Here is a 21,866-nt window from a genome sequence, read left to right on the forward strand (position 1 = left end):
TTTTATTTATTATCAGATGGAAATCACACATTTCAATTCGTATTTTATTGATGTTTGTACACAAGATACACATCATTTTCATTATTTGAGAATTAGACAGAAATGATAGATAAGGAGCAACAAACATAAATAAATCAATAAAACACACGTAAGTGTATAAAACCTGTAGTCTGCAGTATTACTCTTCACAAAGCTCTGATTATAACTAGCGTTAAGTGGTAAATATAAATATATAACTGGACAGGCATCATAGTGGGTTGACGACAAGGCAGGGATAGGCAACCTCGGCACTCCAGATGTTGTAGACTATATCCCCCATAAAGCTGGCAAAGCATCATGGGAGGTGTAGTCCAAAACATCTGGAGTGCCGAAGGTGCCCTATGCCTGACATAGGGTATGGGATTCCCTTATAGTCTAACTATAACAGGGGTTTACTGCTGATGGTCTGTGTTCCTAAGTTGGTCAACTGGGATCTGCTGATTGAACTGATTGTGTCTCCAATATTAATTCCCTCTGGGCTGCAACCTCTGCTGATGGCATGGCTGGCAACCCCAGCCTCTGTACGAACATCCCTGAGCCCCCGGAGGAGGACAAGGTGAGTACCGTGTCTCTGTAGGGCATTATCAAAGAGCCCTCTACTCCCCAGCGATACATGACCGAATGTTCTCACAGCATCTTGGGGACCAGGGCCAGTTGTCTTCTCTTCCCCAGCAATCAGCAATTTAATTAATAAAATATAGTTTAGGACCTGTTACAGCTCTATATTTAGTGTGTATATTAACACTCCAAGGTGATCTGTCATGTTGGTCTAGACCGTAAATTATCTGTGGTTTATGGTTTTACGCTAAACAGAGTTTGGCATTTAAATCTATTGACTATTTCATCATATGGCAAGTGTGGGATGATCTAAACCCACAGTTTAATAAATTCATTTTAGCTACACGTACAGTGCACGCTGATTTAATGGTTTGGCTATTGTGCTCACAGAATAATTAAGCTCTTATCTGAGATCAGTGTATTTCAGCGTGAGCACATCAATACAGGGTGCACACTGTGTACCGAAAACACTTAATAAACTCAGGTTGGGGCATTTTAAAAATGTCAATTGTGGGGAAATGACAACAGAATTTCAAATGGCCAAAATAGTAAATCTGGAACAATAGATGAGATTTTATTCCAATTTGGCGATTTTAGTTATAGTTATTTTAGTTTAGCACAATTCCTGGTTTAGCCCATTTATCTAACTGTCCAGACTGTGAGAACTGCCAAAATAGGAATTCCTCCTACACAATAATCTCACATTCCCGAACCACACACCTTCTGCCGCTAAAACATTAAAGGGAGTCTCCCAACAAAGAGCCTCCCGCTCTGTGAAGGACGCTGGCCTCATAGCATTCGGAATTACATCCATAACCAGACTTTCATTTTACTACAATCTGAGTTTCGAATGTGTCTGAGTGTATAACAGAGCTCCACAGCAATAATACTCCCAGTAATGTGTCTGAGTATATAACAGAGCTCCACAGTAATAATACTCCCAGTAATGTGTCTGAGTGTATAACAGAGCCCCACAGCAATAATACTCCCAGTAATGTGTCTGAGTGTATAACAGAGCCCCACAGCACTAATACTCACAGTAATGTGTCTGAGTGTATAACAGAGCTCCACAGCAATAATACTCCCAGTAATGTGTCTGAGTGTATAACAGAGCTCCACAGCAATAATACTCCCAGTAATGTGTCTGGGTGTATAACAGAGCTCCACAGCAATAATACTCCCAGTAATGTGTCTGAGTGTATAACAGAGCTCCACAGCAATAATACTCCCAGTAATGTGTCTGAGTGTATAACAGAGCTCCACAGCAATAATACTCCCAGTAATGTGTCTGAGTGTATAACAGAGCACCACAGCAATAATACTCCCAGTAATGTGTCTGGGTGTATAACAGAGCTCCACAGCAATAATACTCACAGTAATGTGTCTGAGTGTATAACAGAGCTCCACAGCAATAATACTCCCAGTAATGTGTCTGAGTGTATAACAGAGCTCCACAGCAATAATACTCCCAGTAATGTGTCTGGGTGTATAACAGAGCTCCACAGCAATAATACTCCCAGTAATGTGTCTGAGTGTATAACAGAGCTCCACAGCAATAATACTCCCAGTAATGTGTCTGAGTGTATAACAGAGCTCCACAGCAATAATACTCCCAGTAATGTGTCTGAGTGTATAACAGAGCACCACAGCAATAATACTCCCAGTAATGTGTCTGGGTGTATAACAGAGCTCCACAGCAATAATACTCACAGTAATGTGTCTGAGTGTATAACAGAGCTCCACAGCAATAATACTCCCAGTAATGTGTCTGAGTGTATAACAGAGCTCCACAGCAATAATACTCCCAGTAATGTGTCTGGGTGTATAACAGAGCTCCACAGCAATCATACTGCCAGTAATGTGTCTGAGTGTATAACAGAGCTCCACAGCAATAATACTCCAAGTAATGTGTCTGAGTGTATAACAGAACTCCGCAGCAATAATGCTCCCAGTAATGTGTCTGAGTGTATAACAGAACTCCGCAGCAATAATACTCCCAGTAATGTGTCTGAGTGTATAACAGAGCTCCACAGCAATAATACTCCCAGTAATGTGTCTGAGTGTATAACAGAACTCCACAGCAATAATACTCCCAGTAATGTGTCTGAGTGTATAACAGAGTTCCACAGCAATACTACTCCCAGTAATGTGTCTGAGTGTATAACAGAGCTCCACAGCAATAATACTCCCAGTAATGTGTCTGAGTGTATAACAGAACTCCACAGCAATAATACTCCCAGTAATGTGTCTGAGTGTATAACAGAACTCCACAGTAATAATACTCCCAGTAATGTGTCTGAGTGTATAACAGAGCTCCACAGCAACAATACTCCCAGTAATGTGTCTGAGTGTATAAGAGAGCTCCACAGCAATAATACTCCCAGTAATGTGTCTGAGTGTATAAGAGAGCTCCACAGCAATAATACTCCCAGTAATGTGTCTGAGTGTATAACAGAATTCCACAGCAATAATACTCCCAGTAATGTGTCTGAGTGTATAACAGAGCTCCACAGCAAAAATACTCCCAGTAATGTGTCTGAGTGTATAACAGAGCCCCACAGAAATAATACTCCCAGTAATGTGTCTGAGTGTATAACAGAGCTCCCCAGCAATAATACTCCCAGTAATGTGTCTGAGTGTATAACAGAACTCCGCAGCAATAATACTCCCAGTAATGTGTCTGAGTGTATAACAGAGCTCCACAGCAATAATACTCCCAGTAATGTGTTGGGTGTATAACAGAGCTCCACGGCAATAATACTCCCAGTAATGTGTCTGAGTGTATAACAGAGCTCCACAGCAATAATACTCCCAGTAATGTGTCTGAGTGTATAACAGAACTCCACAGTAATAATACTCCCAGTAATGTGTTTGAGTGTATAACAGAGTTCCCCAGCAATAATACTCCCAGTAATGTGTCTGAGTGTATAACAGAGCTCCACAGCAATAATACTCCAAGTAATGTGTCTGAGTGTATAACAGAGCTTCACAGCAATAATACTTCCAGTAATGTGTCTGAGTGTATAACAGAGCTTCACAGCAATAATACTCCCAGTAATGTGTCTGAGTGTATAACAGAGCCCCACAGCAATAATACTCCCAGTAATGTGTCTGAGTGTATAACAGAGCTCCACAGCAATAATACTTCAAGTAATGTGTCTGAGTGTATAACAGAACTCCGCAGCAATAATACCCCCAGTAATGTGTCTGAGTGTATAACAGAGCTCCACAGCAATAATACTCCCAGTAATGTGTCTAAGTGTATAACAGAGCTCCACAGCAATAATACTCCCAGTAATGTGTCTGAGTGTATAACAGAACTCCACAGTAATAATACTCCCAGTAATGTGTCTGAGTGTATAACAGAGCTCCACAACAATAATACTCCCAGTAATGTGTCTGAGTGTATAACAGAACTCCACAGTAATAATACTCCCAGTAATGTGTCTGAGTGTATAACAGAGCTCCACAGCAATAATACTCCCAGTAATGTGTCTGAGTGTATAACAGAGCTCCACAGTAATAATACTCCCAGTAATGTGTCTGAGTGTATAACAGAGCTTCACAGCAATAATACTCCCAGTAATGTGTCTGAGTGTATAACAGAGCTTCACAGCAATAATACTCCCAGTAATGTGTCTGAGTGTATAACAGAGCCCCACAGCAATAATACTCCCAGTAATGTGTCTGAGTGTATAACAGAGCTCCACAGCAATAATACTCCAAGTAATGTGTCTGAGTGTATAACAGAACTCCGCAGCAATAATACCCCCAGTAATGTGTCTGAGTGTATAACAGAGCTCCACAGCAATAATACTCCCAGTAATGTGTCTAAGTGTATAACAGAGCTCCACAGCAATAATACTCCCAGTAATGTGTCTGAGTGTATAACAGAGCTCCACAGCAATAATACTCCCAGTAATGTGTCTGAGTGTATAACAGAACTCCACAGTAATAATACTCCCAGTAATGTGTCTGAGTGTATAACAGAGCTCCACAGCAATAATACTCCCAGTAATGTGTCTGAGTGTATAACAGAGCTCCACAGCAATAATACTCCCAGTAATGTGTCTGAGTGTATAACAGAGCTCCACAGTAATACTACTCCCAGTAATGTGTCTGAGTGTATAACAGAGCTCCACAGCAATAATACTCCCAGTAATGTGTCTGAGTGTATAACAGAGCTCCCCAGCAATAATACTCCCAGTAATGTGTCTGAGTGTATAACAGAGCTCCACAGCAATAATACTCCCAGTAATGTGTCTGAGTATATAACAGAGCTCCACAGCAATAATACTCCCAGTAATGTGTCTGAGTGTATAACAGAGCTCCACAGCAATAATACTCCCAGTAATGTGTCTGAGTGTATAACAGAGCCCCACAGCAATAATACTCCCAGTTATGTCAGTGTATAACAGAGCTCCACAGCAATAATACTCCCAGTAATGTGTCTGAGTGTATAACAGAGCTCCACCGTAATAATACTCCCAGTAATGTGTCTGAGTGTATAACAGAGCTCCACAGCACTAATACTCCCAGTAATGTGTCTGAGTGTATAACAGAGCTCCACAGTAATAATACTCCCAGTAATGTGTCTGAGTGTATAACAGAGCTCCACAGCAATAATACTCCCAGTAATGTGTTTTTAAACTGCAATAAATGTGTTTAGAAATCAGTGTGTGTAAATAAGATACATTGTTCTTGTTCTAAGTTACATTTTAGTTGGATACATTGTTAATCACTCGCCTACAGGCTAAATGCCAGGGCATTAGTGCAGAGAACGTACTGCAAACCTTCTAGGGCTTTATAACCCCCCTGTCTGATACGTAGCACCTTTACAGAATTAGAGGCTGGTTTGTTTGGAGTGTACCCATTCCGGTTTATGTTACATCGAGTGACCGGTTATTTTATTAATTCCTCTATATGTTTATTTGACTGTCCAGATGTACAGATTTCGTACACCGTGAGATTTAGTACTACGACCTACAGCAAATTGAAATCTGAATTGCAACATTTGGACTACAACAGAAAAATTTCCGATATTCACAGCTTTGCTAATTTGCCTAAATTTTACCATTTACATATTAATTGGCTACAATTCGGAGTTTATTGAATGAAATGTAATGTGGGTTCCAATTATCTTCCGTTAGTTACAGGTTCATGTTTTCGAAGGTGTAGCAGAAGCAGGCTGGCACTAGATGGCGCCGGTGTACCTGTGCCAGGCTGGGTGAATTTAAGCAGTGACGAAGCTGGGGGAGGGGGATCACTATGAGGTTTTGCTGGCAGGAAGTGCCTGTTTCGCTCTGTGCAAGCAGCTTCTTCCCCCTTCACCATGGCAGTCTGGACACGAGCCTCCAAGTCTGGGCTCCTGGACCTTCTGCTGCAGGACCACTGGGTGCGCGTCCAGGCTGACCTGACTGGAGAAAGTTTGAGCCTGACCTCAGAGACTGAACCCTACGGAAGTCTAAACGGTCTCAGCAATGGCACCGAGTTGGTCCATGGCAGCCCCCGAAGGGGCCCCGCTTCTCCTGGACGCCCCGGAGCCAACTCTCCCCGGGCAGGTTCAGATTGCGGATCAGAATCTGGTCTCGGCAGCCCCGGAGCTCGCTGCCCTTTGGATAGTCCATTGGTGGACATGCCAACGCGGAGAGTTCGGGTGGTGAAGCAGGAATCTGGAGGGTTGGGGATCAGTATCAAGGGAGGGCAAGAAAACAAGATGCCGATTCTTATCTCAAAGATCTTCCCAGGACTGGCAGCAGATCAGAGTGGGGCATTAAAGGTCGGAGATGCCATCCTGTCTGTGAACGGGTCTGATTTACGGAGCGCAACCCACGATCAAGCTGTACAAGTGCTCAAAAAAGCCGGCAAGGAGGTGACATTAGAAGGTAAGTGAGTGGGGCAGCCAGTGGCATATTATTATTATTATTATCATCGCCTTTTATATAGCACCAACAGATTCCGTAGCGCTTTACAATATTATGAGATGGGGATGTAACTATAAATAGGACAATTACAAAAAAACTTACAGGAACGATAGGCTGAAGAGGACCCTGCTCAAACGAGCGTACAGTCTATAGATCTCGCCCAAATCCCTGGGTAACCTACCACTCTACAAGAGTCTCAATCACTACAGAACCACTTACCACAAAGACTAGATTTTCTTAGCCAAGAATCCCAAACATCAGCCACTTGTTTAAGGATGAACTCGATGGAGATTACTATGTAGCTATGTAAGTACGCCTAATGGCCACCAAGTACCGTTCCACTCTGAAATGAAGCTGGCCCCTTGCTACTTCCCATGTACCCCATGGAGCAGGGGCTGTGACCAGGAGCAGTGTAGAGGATGCAATCGGGTGAAACGTTGTCGGGGTTATTCCTTAAATTGTACGACGTAGCAAACTGAAATCTGAACTGGGACATTGTAAAGTTCAGGAATAGTTACGCCATCAGGATCTCACTACCAGTCAGAGTTTAGTGAATAAGTCAGTTAATGTAACATTTTATGCAATGGCCCCAACTCATCCGCCACCGCCTTATCTGTCCCCGATTATCGTTGCGGAGGGAGCAGTTTATATATTACACTTTCGTTTAGTTCCCCATCTCTGCTCGGGGCTGGACAGTAACTGTTCCAAGCAGAGGGGTGGTGTGGTTATTGGTGTGACAGGTTAAAGCTCTCACTGTAAGGGAATCTGCCACAATCCATCTCCTCTTACAATAGAGGGTGGAAATCCTATTAACAGACATTTTGGGAATTTCTTTAACTCTATCCCTGCTGAGCGGTGTCTAATCCCCGCAGCAAGGTGCTTGTTCACACGGCAGAGGGATTTGCTGAGTCTGCATGTGACACTAATCGGGTTCCCTTGGCATTTGTTACAATCACCTTCCCCCACACAAGTGATCCTGTAAAGTTTCGCTGGGAGATAGGCTCATCCCTACCCTCCTAATCCATGTGTCTGGGACTTCAGGAATGATCCTGCCTCTGGCATTAGACTCTCCTGTAGGGAGATGATTAGTGACACAGAGAGCAATAACTCCTTAATTAAAGGGTGCGGTAAGCGCAGTCTGTTCTATAGGGTGTTAGGGCAAATTAGTAGTTTAAACAGACTAACATTGACTCACGTCCATAAAGTTTATTTTTTTTTTATTTCAAAGCGGGAACTGGTGATCGTATCAGCTGTAGAGCAATCAGCAGGAACATTCCATTGGTTTCCATGGTGATTGTTTCAGCTGTAGAGCAATAAGCGGGAACATTCCATTGGTTTCCGTGGTGATTGTATCAGCTGTAGAGCAATCAGCAGGAACATTCCATTGGTTTCCATGGTGATTGTTTCAGCTGTAGAGCAATAAGCGGGAACATTCCATTGGTTTCCGTGGTGACTGTTACAGCTGTAGAGCAATCAGCAGGAACATTCCATTGGTTTCTATGGTGATTGTATCAGCTGTAGAGCAATCAACAGGGACATTCCATTGGTTTCCATGGTGACTGTTTCAGCTGTAGAGCAATCAGCAGAAACATTCCATTGGTTTCCATGGTTATTGTTTCAGCTGTAGAGCAATCAGCAGGAACATTCCATTGGTTTCCATGGTGATCGTATCAGCTGTAAAGCAATCAGCAGGAACATTCCATTGGTTTCCATGGTGATTGTTTCAGCTGTAGAGCAATCAGCAGGGACATTCAATTGGTTTCCATGGTGATTGTATCAGCTGTAGAGCAATCAGCAGAAACATTCCATTGGTTTCCATGGTGATCGTATCAGCTGTAGAGCAATCAGCAGGAACATTCCATTGGTTTCCATGGTGATTGTTTCAGCTGTAGAGCAATTAGCAGGAACATTCCATCGGTTTCCATGGTGATTGTTTCAGCTGTAGAACAATCAGCAGGAACATTCCATTGGTTTCTATGGTGACTGTTACAGCTGTAGAGCAATCAGCAGGAACATTCCATCGGTTTTTTAATGGTGATTGTTTCAGCTGTAGATCAATCAGCAGGAACATTCCATTGGTTTCCATGGTGATCGAATCAGCTGTAGAGCAATCAGCAGGAACATTCCATTGGTTTCCATGGTGATCGTTTCAGCTGTAGATCAATCAGCAGGAACATTCCATTGGTTTCCATAGTGATTGTTGCAGCTGTAGAGCAATCAGCAGGAACATTCCATTGGTTTCCGTGGTGATTGTAACAGCTGTAGAGCAATCAGCAGGAACATTCCATTGGTTTCCGTGGTGATCGTATCAACTGTAGAGCAATCAGCAGGAACATTCCATTGGTTTCCGTGGTGATCGTATCAACTGTAGAGCAATCAGCAGGAACATTCCATTGGTTTCCGTGGTGATCGTATCAGCTGTAGATCAATCAGCAGGAACATTCCATTGGTTTCCATGGTGATTGCTCCCCAAAGTTACTTTTAAGTTACTTTTTATTGCTATTTCCTATCATTATAGCAGTTATATCGTATGCCACTACTGTAGATTAAAGTGCAGGATGGGGTCAGTTCACTACAAGTAAGATATTTTTATATAAGCATAAACACCAATTATATTGAAAAAAAGTAGTTTCTACAGATAACGTTTGTTACTGCTCCCACTGGAAGGCTATTTCAGGTATCTACTACCCTTTCTATATCACTGTTACTGCTCCCACTGGAAGGCTATTCCAGGTATCTACTACCCTTTCTATATCACTGTCACTGCTCCCACTGGAAGGCTATTCCAGGTATCTACTACCCTTTCTATATCACCGTTACTGCTTCCACTGGAAGGCTATTCCATGTATCTACTACCCTTTCTATATCACCGTTATTGCTTCCACTGAAAGGCTATTCCTGGTATCTACTACCCTTTCTATATCACTGTTACTGCTCCCACTGGAAGGTTATTCCGGGTATCTACTACCCTTTCTAGATCACCGTTACTGCTTCCACTGGAAGGCTATTCCATGTATCTACTACCCTTTCTATATCACCGTTACTGCTTCCACTGAAAGGCTATTCCATGTATCTACTACCCTTTCTATATCACTGTTACTGCTCCCACTGGGAGGCTATTCCGGGTATCTACTACCCTTTCTATATCACTGTTACTGCTCCCACTGGAAGGCTATTCCAGGTATCTACTACCCTTTCTATATCACGGTTACTGCTCCCACTGGAAGGCTATTCCAGGTATCTACTACCCTTTCTATATCACTGTTGGCCTTTTTTACAATAGCTGAAAACTGCAGCATGTGAATAGTAAAACGACCTGCGTGTCTACGTGATTGACAAGCACTGGTGTTGTGTATTCAGTGAAACGTTTCTTGAAAACCGCAATGATTTACACAGTCTGAATAGAGGGACTGGGAATTAAGAAATAGTGTCCCTTTAAAAAATAATAACAACCTTTATCTGTATCCTTTAATCACATACACCATTTAAACCATTCAAATCCTACAGCACACTTGGCTCCAGGCGAGAATTCCTGCGTGTTATCCCAATAACTGGGACAGAGCCGGGATTAGAGAAGGGTTAATTTGGCGGCACCAATCCCAGCTGGAAGCAGTCAGGGAGAGGCACAATCCCCAGGCCTTGGGTGTGTGTATCTCAGCAATGTGTGCTGGCCGGCACTCTGGAATGACGGGGCTCATTCACTAAACAGCGTACTGGGCTGACCTGAAAAATCTATAGAAACGTTGTGTTCAAAGTCGCTGATTTGGATAAAAATTCCACGACCGCGCTATAGTAATTCAGTCTTCAATTCACCACAATTTATGGTGTATTTAATGCATTAACGATGGTTTTATTTCACAAAAAAACAACCAAATAAGTGAGCTCACACCTCCAGCTTTTTACACCCAGGTTTCACATTTTTTGGGATAAAACACCAGGTCCCATGATGCTGTGCCTGCCTTATCCCACTTTAGCCCTGTGGAGTTGTGCAATAAATGACAGAGAGGAAGAGTACAGAGTGGAGTGAGGAATTCAACCCCTATCCTCCTCAGACAATGGATACCAGTGTTTGAAGACCCAGACTTATATATCTCTGACTGTTAGCCTTTACTGCTCCCACTGGAAGGCCATTCCAGGTATCTACTACCCTTTATATATCACTGTTACTGCTCCGACTGGAAGGCTATTCCAGGTATCTACTGCCCTTTCTATATCACTGTTACTGCTCCCACTGGAAGGCTATTCCATGTATTTACTGCCCTTTCTATATCACTGTTACTGCTCCACTGGAAGGCCATTCCAGGTATCTACTACCCTTTCTATATCACTGTTACTGCTCCCACTGGAAGGCTATTCCGGGTATCTACTGCCCTTTCTATATCACTGTTACTGCTCCCACTGGAAGGCTATTCCATGTATCTACTACCCTTTCTATATCACTGTTACTGCTTCCACTGGAAGGCTATTCCAGGTATCTACTACCCTTTCTATATCACTGTTAGCCTTTTTTACAATAGTTGAAAACTGCAGGATGTGAAGAGTAAATCGACCACTGTGTCTACGTGATTGACAAGCACTGGTGGAGTAATAGGTGAGATCTTTGAGTCTGAGAGTAGAGAGGGATGCACAGGTTGTAGTATTAACGAGAGAGGCGAGGTATAGAACTAACAAGAGAGGCAAGGTATAGTATTAACGAGAGAGGCGAGGTATAGTATTAACGAGAGAGGCGAGGTATAGAACTAACGAGAGAGGCGAGGTATAGTATTAACGAGAGAGGCGAGGTATAGAACTAACGAGAGAGGCGAGGTATAGTATTATTGAGAGAGGCGAGGTATAGTATTAACGAGAGAGGCGAGGTATAGTATTAACGAGAGAGGCGAGGTATAGTATTAACGAGAGAGGCGAGGTATAGTATTAACGAGAGAGGCGAGGTATAGAATTACCGAGAGAGGCGAGGTATAGAATTACCGAGAGAGGCGAGGTATAGTATTAACGAGAGAGGCGAGGTATAGTATTAACGAGAGAGGCGGGGTATAGTATTAACGAGAGAGGCGAGTTATAGAACTAACGAGAGAGGCGAGGTATAGAACTAACGAGAGAGGCGAGGTATAGAACTAACGAGAGAGGCGAGGTATAGAACTAACGAGAGAGGCGAGGTATAGTATTAATGAGAGAGGCAAGGTATAGTACTAATGAGAGAGGCGAGGTATAGTATTAACGAGAGAGGCGAGGTATAGAACTAATGAGAGAGGAGGGGTATAGAACTAATGAGAGAGGCGAGGTATAGTATTAACGAGAGAGGCGAGGTATAGTATTAACGAGAGAGGCGAGGTATAGTATTAACGAGAGAGGCGAGGTATAGTATTAACGAGAGAGGCGAGGTATAGAACTAACGAGAGAGGCGAGGTATAGAACTAACGAGAGAGGCGAGGTATAGAACTAACGAGAGAGGCGAGGTATAGAACTAACGAGAGAGGCGAGGTATAGAACTAACGAGAGAGGCGAGGTATAGTACTAATGAGAGAGGCAAGGTATAGTATTAACGAGAGAGGCGAGGTATAGAACTAATGAGAGAGGAGGGGTATAGAACTAATGAGAGAGGCGAGGTATAGTATTAACGAGAGAGGCGAGGTATAGTATTAACGAGAGAGGCGAGGTATAGTATTAACGAGAGAGGCGAGGTATAGAACTAACGAGAGAGGCGAGGTATAGAACTAACGAGAGAGGCGAGGTATAGAACTAACGAGAGAGGCGAGGTATAGAACTAACGAGAGAGGCGAGGTATAGTATTACCGAGAGAGGCGAGGTATAGAACTAACGAGAGAGGCGAGCTATAGTATTAACGAGAGAGGCGGGGTATAGAACTAACGAGAGAGGCGAGGTATAGTATTAACGAAAGAGGCGGGGTATAGTATTAATGAGAGAGGCGAGGTATAGTATTAACGAGAGAGGCGGGGTATAGTATTAACGAGAGAGGCGAGGTATAGTATTAACGAGAGAGGCGGGGTATAGTATTAACGAGAGAGGCGGGGTATAGTATTAACGAGAGAGGCGGGGTATAGTATTAACGAGAGAGGCGAGGTATAGTATTAACGAGAGAGGCGGGGTATAGTATTAACGAGAGAGGCAAGGTATAGTATTACCGAGAGAGGCGAGGTATAGAACTAACGAGAGAGGCGAGCTATAGTATTAACGAGAGAGGCGGGGTATAGAATTACCGAGAGAGGCGAGGTATAGTATTAACGAAAGAGGCGGGGTATAGTATTAATGAGAGAGGCGAGGTATAGTATTAACGAGAGAGGCGGGGTATAGTATTAACGAGAGAGGCGAGGTATAGTATTAACGAGAGAGGCGGGGTATAGTATTAACGAGAGAGGCGGGGTATAGTATTAACGAGAGAGGCGAGGTATAGTATTAACGAGAGAGGCGGGGTATAGTATTAACGAGAGAGGCAAGGTATAGTATTAACGAGAGAGGTGGGGTATAGTATTAACGAGAGAGGCGGGGTCAGTGGCGGATCCAGAGCCTGATCTCGGGAGGGGCACTTGTAGATTATTTAAAAAAAATAATCCTAGCACAATAACCACTACAGCTCAGTGTAGTAGTTATGGTGCCAGTAGTGCCAGGATCCCACCCCGGAGTAAGTAGTCATACCGTTTAAGAACAGTTTGACAACTTACCTGGGGTCTGCTGGGATATAGGGCATAGGAGAAGTGGTGTGTGTTAGGGGTGAAGTGTGTGTGAAAGGTGCAGTGTGTGTGTGAGCGGTGAAGTGAGTGTGAGTGCGTAAGGGTGGCAGTGTGTGTGTTAGGGGGCAGTGTGTGTATGGGGGCACTGTATGTCTGTGTGGGGCAGTGTGTGTGTGGGGGGCACTGTATGTATGTGTGGGGCAGTGTGTGTATGGGGGGCACTGTGTGTATGGGGGGGTCGTGTGTGTGTGTTTGGGGCAATGTGTGTATGGGGGGGCAGCAGGGTGTGTAGGGCACTGTGTGTGTATAGGTGTGCAGGGCAGTATGTGTGTGGGGCAGTGTGTATGGGGACAGTGTTTGTGGGACAGTGTTGTATGGGGACAGTGTTTGTGGGACAGTGTTGTATGGGGACAGTGTTTGTGGGGCAGTGTGTGTATGGAGGCAGTGTTTGTGGGGCAGTGTGTGTGGGGCAGTGTGTGTATGGGGACAGTGTGTGAATGGGGACAGTGTGTATATGGGGACGGTGTGTATATGGGGACAGTGTGTATATGGGGACAGTGTGTATATGGGGACAGTGTGTATATGGGGACAGTGTGTATATGGGGGCAGTGTGTATATGGGGGCAGTGTGTATATGGGGGCAGTGTTTGTGTGTATGGGGGCAGTGTTTGTGTGTATGGGGGCAGTGTTTGTGTGTATGGGGGCAGTGTTTGTGTGTATGGGGGCAGTGTGTGTGTGTGTGGGGTCAGTGTGTGTAGTGTGTGTATGGGGTCAGTGTGTGTATGGGGTCAGTGTGTGTATGGGGTCAGTGTGTGTAGTGTGTGTATGGGGTCAGTGTGTGTAGTGTGTGTATGGGGTCAGTGTGTGTATGGGGTCAGTGTGTGTAGTGTGTGTATGGGGTCAGTGTGTGCATGGGGTCAGTGTGTGTATGGGGTCAGTGTGTGTATGGGGTCAGTGTGTGCATGGGGTCAGTGTGTGTAGTGTGTGTATGGGGTCAGTGTGTGCATGGGGTCAGTGTGTGTATGGGGTCAGTGTGTGCATGGGGTCAGTGTGTGCATGGGGTCAGTGTGTGTATGGGGTCAGTGTGTGCATGGGGTCAGTGTGTGTATGGGGTCAGTGTGTGCATGGGGTCAGTGTGTGCATGGGGTCAGTGTGTGTATGGGGTCAGTGTGTATGGGGGGAGGGGAGGAGGGAAGGGAGGCTTTTTAATTAAAAAAATAAAATAAAATAAAAAAAATGTATTTAATAAAATATATTTATGTCCCCCCTCCCTTCTTACCTTTATTGAGGAGGAGGGGGGACATTTCTGGATCCCTGGTGGTCCCAGTGGGGAATCCCTGGTGGTCCAGTGGTTCCAGTGAACTCTAGCCCGCGCTCCAGGGCTAGAGTTCACTCTCGCGAGATTTGGAGCGTTGCCGTGGTAACCGCGGCAACGCTCCAAATCTCGCGAGAGGAGGACCCGGAGGAGCTGCTGGTAACAGCTCCCGGGTCCTCTCTCCCTCCCCTTCCGGTCGGCTGTCAGTAATGTGCCTGCGGACCGGGGAGGGAGATCACTGATCTCCCTCCCGGTCCGCAGGCACATTGCAGGGCTAGCGCTTGGGCAATGTCAGCCCTGCACTAGCCGGCAGGGGAGAATCTCGGGGGGGGGCAATTGCCCCGTTGCCCCCCCCCTGGATCCGCCAATGGGCGGGGTATAGTATTAACGAGAGAGGCGGGGTATAGTATTAACGAGAGAGGCGGGGTATAGTATTAACGAGAGAGGCGGGGTATAGTATTAACGAGAGAGGCGAGGTATAGTATTAACGAGAGAGGCGGGGTATAGTATTAACGAGAGAGGCGAGGTATAGTATTAACGAGAGAGGCGAGGTATAGAACTAACGAGAGAGGCGAGGTATAGAACTAACGAGAGAGGCGAGGTATAGAACTAACGAGAGAGGCGAGGTATAGAACTAACGAGAGAGGCGAGGTATAGAACTAACGAGAGAGGCGAGGTATAGTACTAATGAGAGAGGCAAGGTATAGTATTAACGAGAGAGGCGAGGTATAGAACTAATGAGAGAGGAGGGGTATAGAACTAATGAGAGAGGCGAGGTATAGTATTAACGAGAGAGGCGAGGTATAGTATTAACGAGAGAGGCGAGGTATAGTATTAACGAGAGAGGCGAGGTATAGAACTAACGAGAGAGGCGAGGTATAGAACTAACGAGAGAGGCGAGGTATAGAACTAACGAGAGAGGCGAGGTATAGTATTACCGAGAGAGGCGAGGTATAGAACTAACGAGAGAGGCGAGCTATAGTATTAACGAGAGAGGCGGGGTATAGTATTAACGAAAGAGGCGGGGTATAGTATTAATGAGAGAGGCGAGGTATAGTATTAACGAGAGAGGCGGGGTATAGTATTAACGAGAGAGGCGAGGTATAGTATTAACGAGAGAGGCGGGGTATAGTATTAACGAGAGAGGCGGGGTATAGTATTAACGAGAGAGGCGAGGTATAGTATTAACGAGAGAGGCGGGGTATAGTATTAACGAGAGAGGCAAGGTATAGTATTAACGAGAGAGGTGGGGTATAGTATTAACGAGAGAGGCGGGGTCAGTGGCGGATCCAGAGCCTGATCTCGGGAGGGGCACTTGTAGATTATTTAAAAAAAATAATCCTAGCACAATAACCACTACAGCTCAGTGTAGTAGTTATGGTGCCAGTAGTGCCAGGATCCCACCCCGGAGTAAGTAGTCATACCGTTTAAGAACAGTTTGACAACTTACCTGGGGTCTGCTGGGATATAGGGCATAGGAGAAGTGGTGTGTGTTAGGGGTGAAGTGTGTGTGAAAGGTGCAGTGTGTGTGTGAGCGGTGAAGTGAGTGTGAGTGCGTAAGGGTGGCAGTGTGTGTGTTAGGGGGCAGTGTGTGTATGGGGGCACTGTATGTCTGTGTGGGGCAGTGTGTGTATGGGGGGCACTGTATGTATGTGTGGGGCAGTGTGTGTATGGGGGGCACTGTGTGTATGGGGGGGTCGTGTGTGTGTGTTTGGGGCAATGTGTGTATGGGGGGGCAGCAGGGTGTGTAGGGCACTGTGTGTGTATAGGTGTGCAGGGCAGTATGTGTGTGGGGCAGTGTGTATGGGGACAGTGTTTGTGGGACAGTGTTGTATGGGGACAGTGTTTGTGGGACAGTGTTGTATGGGGACAGTGTTTGTGGGGCAGTGTGTGTATGGAGGCAGTGTTTGTGGGGCAGTGTGTGTGGGGCAGTGTGTGTATGGGGACAGTGTGTGAATGGGGACAGTGTGTATATGGGGACGGTGTGTATATGGGGACAGTGTGTATATGGGGACAGTGTGTATATGGGGACAGTGTGTATATGGGGACAGTGTGTATATGGGGACAGTGTGTATATGGGGGCAGTGTGTATATGGGGGCAGTGTTTGTGTGTATGGGGGCAGTGTTTGTGTGTATGGGGGCAGTGTTTGTGTGTATGGGGGCAGTGTTTGTGTGTATGGGGGCAGTGTGTGTGTGTGTGGGGTCAGTGTGTGTAGTGTGTGTATGGGGTCAGTGTGTGTATGGGGTCAGTGTGTGTAGTGTGTGTATGGGGTCAGTGTGTGTAGTGTGTGTATGGGGTCAGTGTGTGTATGGGGTCAGTGTGTGTAGTGTGTGTATGGGGTCAGTGTGTGCATGGGGTCAGTGTGTGTAGTGTGTGTATGGGGTCAGTGTGTGCATGGGGTCAGTGTGTGTATGGGGTCAGTGTGTGCATGGGGTCAGTGTGTGCATGGGGTCAGTGTGTGTATGGGGTCAGTGTGTGTATGGGGTCAGTGTGTGCATGGGGTCAGTGTGTGCATGGGGTCAGTGTGTGCATGGGGTCAGTGTGTGCATGGGGTCAGTGTGTGCATGGGGTCAGTGTGTGCATGGGGTCAGTGTGTGCATGGGGTCAGTGTGTGTATGGGGTCAGTGTGTGCATGGGGTCAGTGTGTGCATGGGGTCAGTGTGTGCATGGGGTCAGTGTGTGTATGGGGTCAGTGTGTGCATGGGGTCAGTGTGTGCATGGGGTCAGTGTGTGCATGGGGTCAGTGTGTGTATGGGGTCAGTGTGTATGGGGGGAGGGGAGGAGGGAAGGGAGGCTTTTTAATTAAAAAAATAAAATAAAATAAAAAAAATGTATTTAATAAAATATATTTATGTCCCCCCTCCCTTCTTACCTTTATTGAGGAGGAGGGGGGACATTTCTGGATCCCTGGTGGTCCCAGTGGGGAATCCCTGGTGGTCCAGTGGTTCCAGTGAACTCTAGCCCGCGCTCCAGGGCTAGCGTTCACTCTCGCGAGATTTGGAGCGTTGCCGTGGTAACCGCGGCAACGCTCCAAATCTCGCGAGAGGAGGACCCGGAGGAGCTGCTGGTAACAGCTCCCGGGTCCTCTCTCCCTCCCCTTCCGGTCGGCTGTCAGTAATGTGCCTGCGGACCGGGGAGGGAGATCACTGATCTCCCTCCCGGTCCGCAGGCACATTGCAGGGCTGGCGCTTGGGCAATGCCAGCCCTGCACTAGCCGGCAGGGGAGAATCTCGGGGGGGGCAATTGCCCCGTTGCCCCCCCCCTGGATCCGCCAATGGGCGGGGTATAGTATTAACGAGAGAGGCGGGGTATAGTATTAACGAGAGAGGCGGGGTATAGTATTAACGAGAGAGGCGGGGTATAGTATTAACGAGAGAGGCGAGGTATAGAACTAACGAGAGAGGCGAGGTATAGTATTAACGAGAGAGGCGGGGTATAGTATTAACGAGAGAGGCGAGGTATAGTATTAACGAGAGAGGCGAGGTATAGTATTAACGAGAGAGGCGGGGTATAGTATTAACGAGAGAGGCGGGGTATAGTATTAACGAGAGAGGCGAGGTATAGTATTAACGAGAGAGGCGAGTTATAGAACTAACGAGAGAGGCGAGGTATAGTATTAACGAGAGAGGCGGGGTATAGTATTAACGAGAGAGGCGGGGTATAGTATTAACGAGAGAGGCGGGGTATAGTATTAACGAGAGAGGCGAGGTATAGTATTAACGAGAGAGGCGGGGTATAGTATTAACGAGAGAGGCGGGGTATAGTATTAACGAGAGAGGCGAGGTATAGTATTAACGAGAGAGGCGGGGTATAGTATTAACGAGAGAGGCGGGGTATAGTATTAACGAGAGAGGCGAGGTATAGTATTAACGAGAGAGGCGGGGTATAGTATTAACGAGAGAGGCGGGGTATAGTATTAACGAGAGAGGCAAGGTATAGTATTAACGAGAGAGGCGGGGTATAGTATTAACGAGAGAGGCGGGGTATAGTATTAACGAGAGAGGCGGGGTATAGTATTAACGAGAGAGGCGGGGTATAGTATTAACGAGAGAGGCGAGGTATAGTATTAACGAGAGAGGCGAGGTATAGTATTAACGAGAGAGGCGGGGTATAGTATTAACGAGAGAGGCGGGGTATAGTATTAACGAGAGAGGCGGGGTATAGTATTAATGAGAGAGGCGAGGTATAGTATTAACGAGAGAGGCGGGGTATAGTATTAACGAGAGAGGCGGGGTATAGTATTAACGAGAGAGGCGAGGTATAGTATTAACGAGAGAGGCGGGGTATAGTATTAACGAGAGAGGCGAGGTATAGTATTAACGAGAGAGGCGGGGTATAGTATTAACGAGAGAGGCGGGGTATAGTATTAACGAGAGAGGCAAGGTATAGTATTAACGAGAGAGGCGGGGTATAGTATTAACGAGAGAGGCGGGGTATAGTATTAACGAGAGAGGCGGGGTATAGTATTAACGAGAGAGGCGGGGTATAGTATTAACGAGAGAGGCGGGGTATAGTATTAACGAGAGAGGCGAGGTATAGTATTAACGAGAGAGGCGAGGTATAGTATTAACGAGAGAGGCGGGGTATAGTATTAACGAGAGAGGCGGGGTATAGTATTAACGAGAGAGGCGGGGTATAGTATTAATGAGAGAGGCGAGGTATAGTATTAACGAGAGAGGCGGGGTATAGTATTAACGAGAGAGGCGGGGTATAGTATTAACGAGAGAGGCGAGGTATAGTATTAACGAGAGAGGCGGGGTATAGTATTAACGAGAGAGGCGAGGTATAGTATTAACGAGAGAGGCGGGGTATAGTATTAACGAGAGAGGCGGGGTATAGTATTAACGAGAGAGGCAAGGTATAGTATTAACGAGAGAGGCGGGGTATAGTATTAATGAGAGAGGCGGGGTATAGTATTAACGAGAGAGGCGGGGTATAGTATTAACGAGAGAGGCGGGGTATAGTACTAACGAGAGAGGCGGGGTATAGTACTAACGAGAGAGGCGGGGTATAGTACTAACGAGAGAGGCGGGGTATAGTATTAACGAGAGAGGCGGGGTATAGTATTAACGAGAGAGGTGAGGTATAGTATTAACGAGAGAGGCGAGGTATAGTACTAATGACAATGATATAGTAGATAATTGAATAATGCTTTCCTATGTGGAGGTCTAATGCGTGGGCGGAGCCTGACCCAGCGCCGAGGGACATCGGCTTTTAACCCCATTAGTGACATGGGATTGGGGGCAGGAGGAAGGGAGGCACTCCAGGATTCTCCAGTGCCAGGAAAACGGCTTTGTTTTCCTGGCACTGGAGAATCCCTTTAAGCCAGTGTTCTAACCAAGAACACGATTTTCCAGATGAACCAACTGATTTCCGTTTTACTAATAATTATTTGTTGCAAGTGTATCAGATGCCTTAACAAACTCCAAGTATTAATGAGAATGTGGAGCAGTATCAGAATTCTGAGACGCTGCCCGCCGTGCTAGTTTTGTTACAGCATCGTCTTCTCACAGCTCTCCTGGGGAGCCAGTGACATGGACGGTGGCCATTCCCAGTTTTCTGTCTCTGAGTATCAGAATATTTGTCTGTTTAAGGCTGTTATCCTTGGCTGCCAGCAAGCACGTCCATATTTTTGGAGTCTACATACTAAATGAAATGAGCTCTTCTCCCACTTGGCAATTAAACCTAAAACTAAACTCTATAAACATCACAAAAAATCTCCATTTAGGGGCAGTGGAAAGAGTCGTTCAGCAGCTTGTTATCGTGGTTCTAGGGCACACATTACTGCAACGCTAACGTGGCCTGACCTTTCCGTAAATTTCAAGTGTCGCTGGGCGTAAACGCCAAACAAAAACCATTTTCCTGATGTCACTGGTCTGAGATTTGGCTGAATCTGTGCTATTTCCTCACAGCTGCACCTCACAAATCTGTCACCAACTAAAAACAGTCCAAGAGGCCTCATCTGTCTCCTCGCTCCTTCCATACCAGAACCCAACTTCTCCCTTTCTCTAAATGTCTCAGTTCTTCTCTCCTCCATATATGGATAACATGTCCAAATAGATGTTATCTTCAGACAGAATGGAATTTCTGGTTGGTTGGAAGGGAGGTGGGGACAGGTTATGTAAAGAGGGGGCTAGAGAACAATTCATTTGATATAACGCCTACAGATTCTGCAGCGCTGTACAATAACTAAACAAGGCAAACATTGAATTCTAACAAAACACAGTAGGTGTAGAGTTTAAATCTTAAAGAACCGAAAGAAACAAGTAAAAAAAAAAGTGTAACTACTAATGCAGCGTGTCCCTTAGAGGGTTAAAATCATATTGAAATGTTCTCCCTGTGTTATTCTGGGAACGTTTTTGGTGCAGTGTGAAAGGCATCCCCTACTGATTGAAAGAAAACGCCAAACAGAATCCATAAGGCAAACATTTCTTTTATTGGCTTTGACATTTATGACCATGTTGGCAGTGACACAGTTAAAAAATAATAATCTTTATAACTATTACACACGGTGGTTTATACAGAAAGAAAATCTCTCCATTCCATGCAATCTACAGGACGGGAGGCTTCCAAAACGTCTGTTTTTATTAACTATTTCGGTGCCGGGATGCTTTTGAATAATATGTCTCTTATATATGTTGTTTGCAGTGCGCTTTCTGCAAGATGTCTCTCCGTACATCAGGAAGGCATCGCTGGTTGGGGACCTGCCGTGGGACAGCCCTGCACACAGCGATAACTCGGGGTCTCCAAAGCACATATCCAGAGACTGCAAGGTCATCCCCTTAAAAATGTGCTACGCAGCGCGCAACCTCAGCATGTCAGACCCCGAAGGCAGGTGAGTGGACACGGTGTGATCTAGGTTTATATTCAATGTACTGAGCTTTCTCCCAATCCTCGTTCCCACCACGCGTGTCTGTCTTTCAGGTTGGTGGAACTGCGCTCTCCAGACGGGGCACACTCCGTCGTGCTCCGGTGCAGAGATTCAGCCTCAGCACTGTCCTGGTCTCAGGCTCTGCACAGTAACATCACCGCTCTGCTGCCTCAGGTCCTCGCGGAGACCCAGCGCATGTTGGGAGCTACGAGTGAGGATCTCAGATACCTGGGCTGGGTTGCTGAACAGGTGATGTATTGTGGGGCTTTGCTCCCTCCGGCCTTTTGTGTTCTTGTCAGTGTAAACTGGGAGTTATTTTAGGTGAATTTCTGTCCCAATACGTGGCCCTGCAATTCTGGCCCTTACAATCTGAAACCACAAATCCCAAGATCCTGCTGTTGCCTGACCTGCATTGAATGTTTTTTCCTAGTGAATTCCCGTGTCATCTTCTAGCCCACTATTCATCTGTC

The 21,866-nt window shown here is 45.8% G+C and overlaps 1 protein-coding gene across 1 annotated transcript in view; it reads left to right on the forward strand.

The window, feature by feature from the left end:
- The first annotated feature begins 5,877 nt into the window (after nucleotides 1-5,877).
- SNTB2 (syntrophin beta 2) overlaps nucleotides 5,878-21,866 on the forward strand; it is a 28,837-nt gene continuing 12,848 nt past the window's right edge. The window contains exons 1-3 of the mRNA XM_063437408.1: nucleotides 5,878-6,482; nucleotides 21,174-21,360; nucleotides 21,450-21,645. Of these exons, the coding sequence (XP_063293478.1) occupies nucleotides 5,930-6,482; nucleotides 21,174-21,360; nucleotides 21,450-21,645 (936 nt within the window). The 5' untranslated portion in view covers nucleotides 5,878-5,929. The remainder of the gene's footprint in view (nucleotides 6,483-21,173; nucleotides 21,361-21,449; nucleotides 21,646-21,866) is intronic.

The sequence above is a fragment of the Pelobates fuscus genome, chromosome 12 (genome assembly GCF_036172605.1).
Source record: "Pelobates fuscus isolate aPelFus1 chromosome 12, aPelFus1.pri, whole genome shotgun sequence".
NCBI classification, from domain to species: Eukaryota; Metazoa; Chordata; class Amphibia; order Anura; family Pelobatidae; genus Pelobates; species Pelobates fuscus.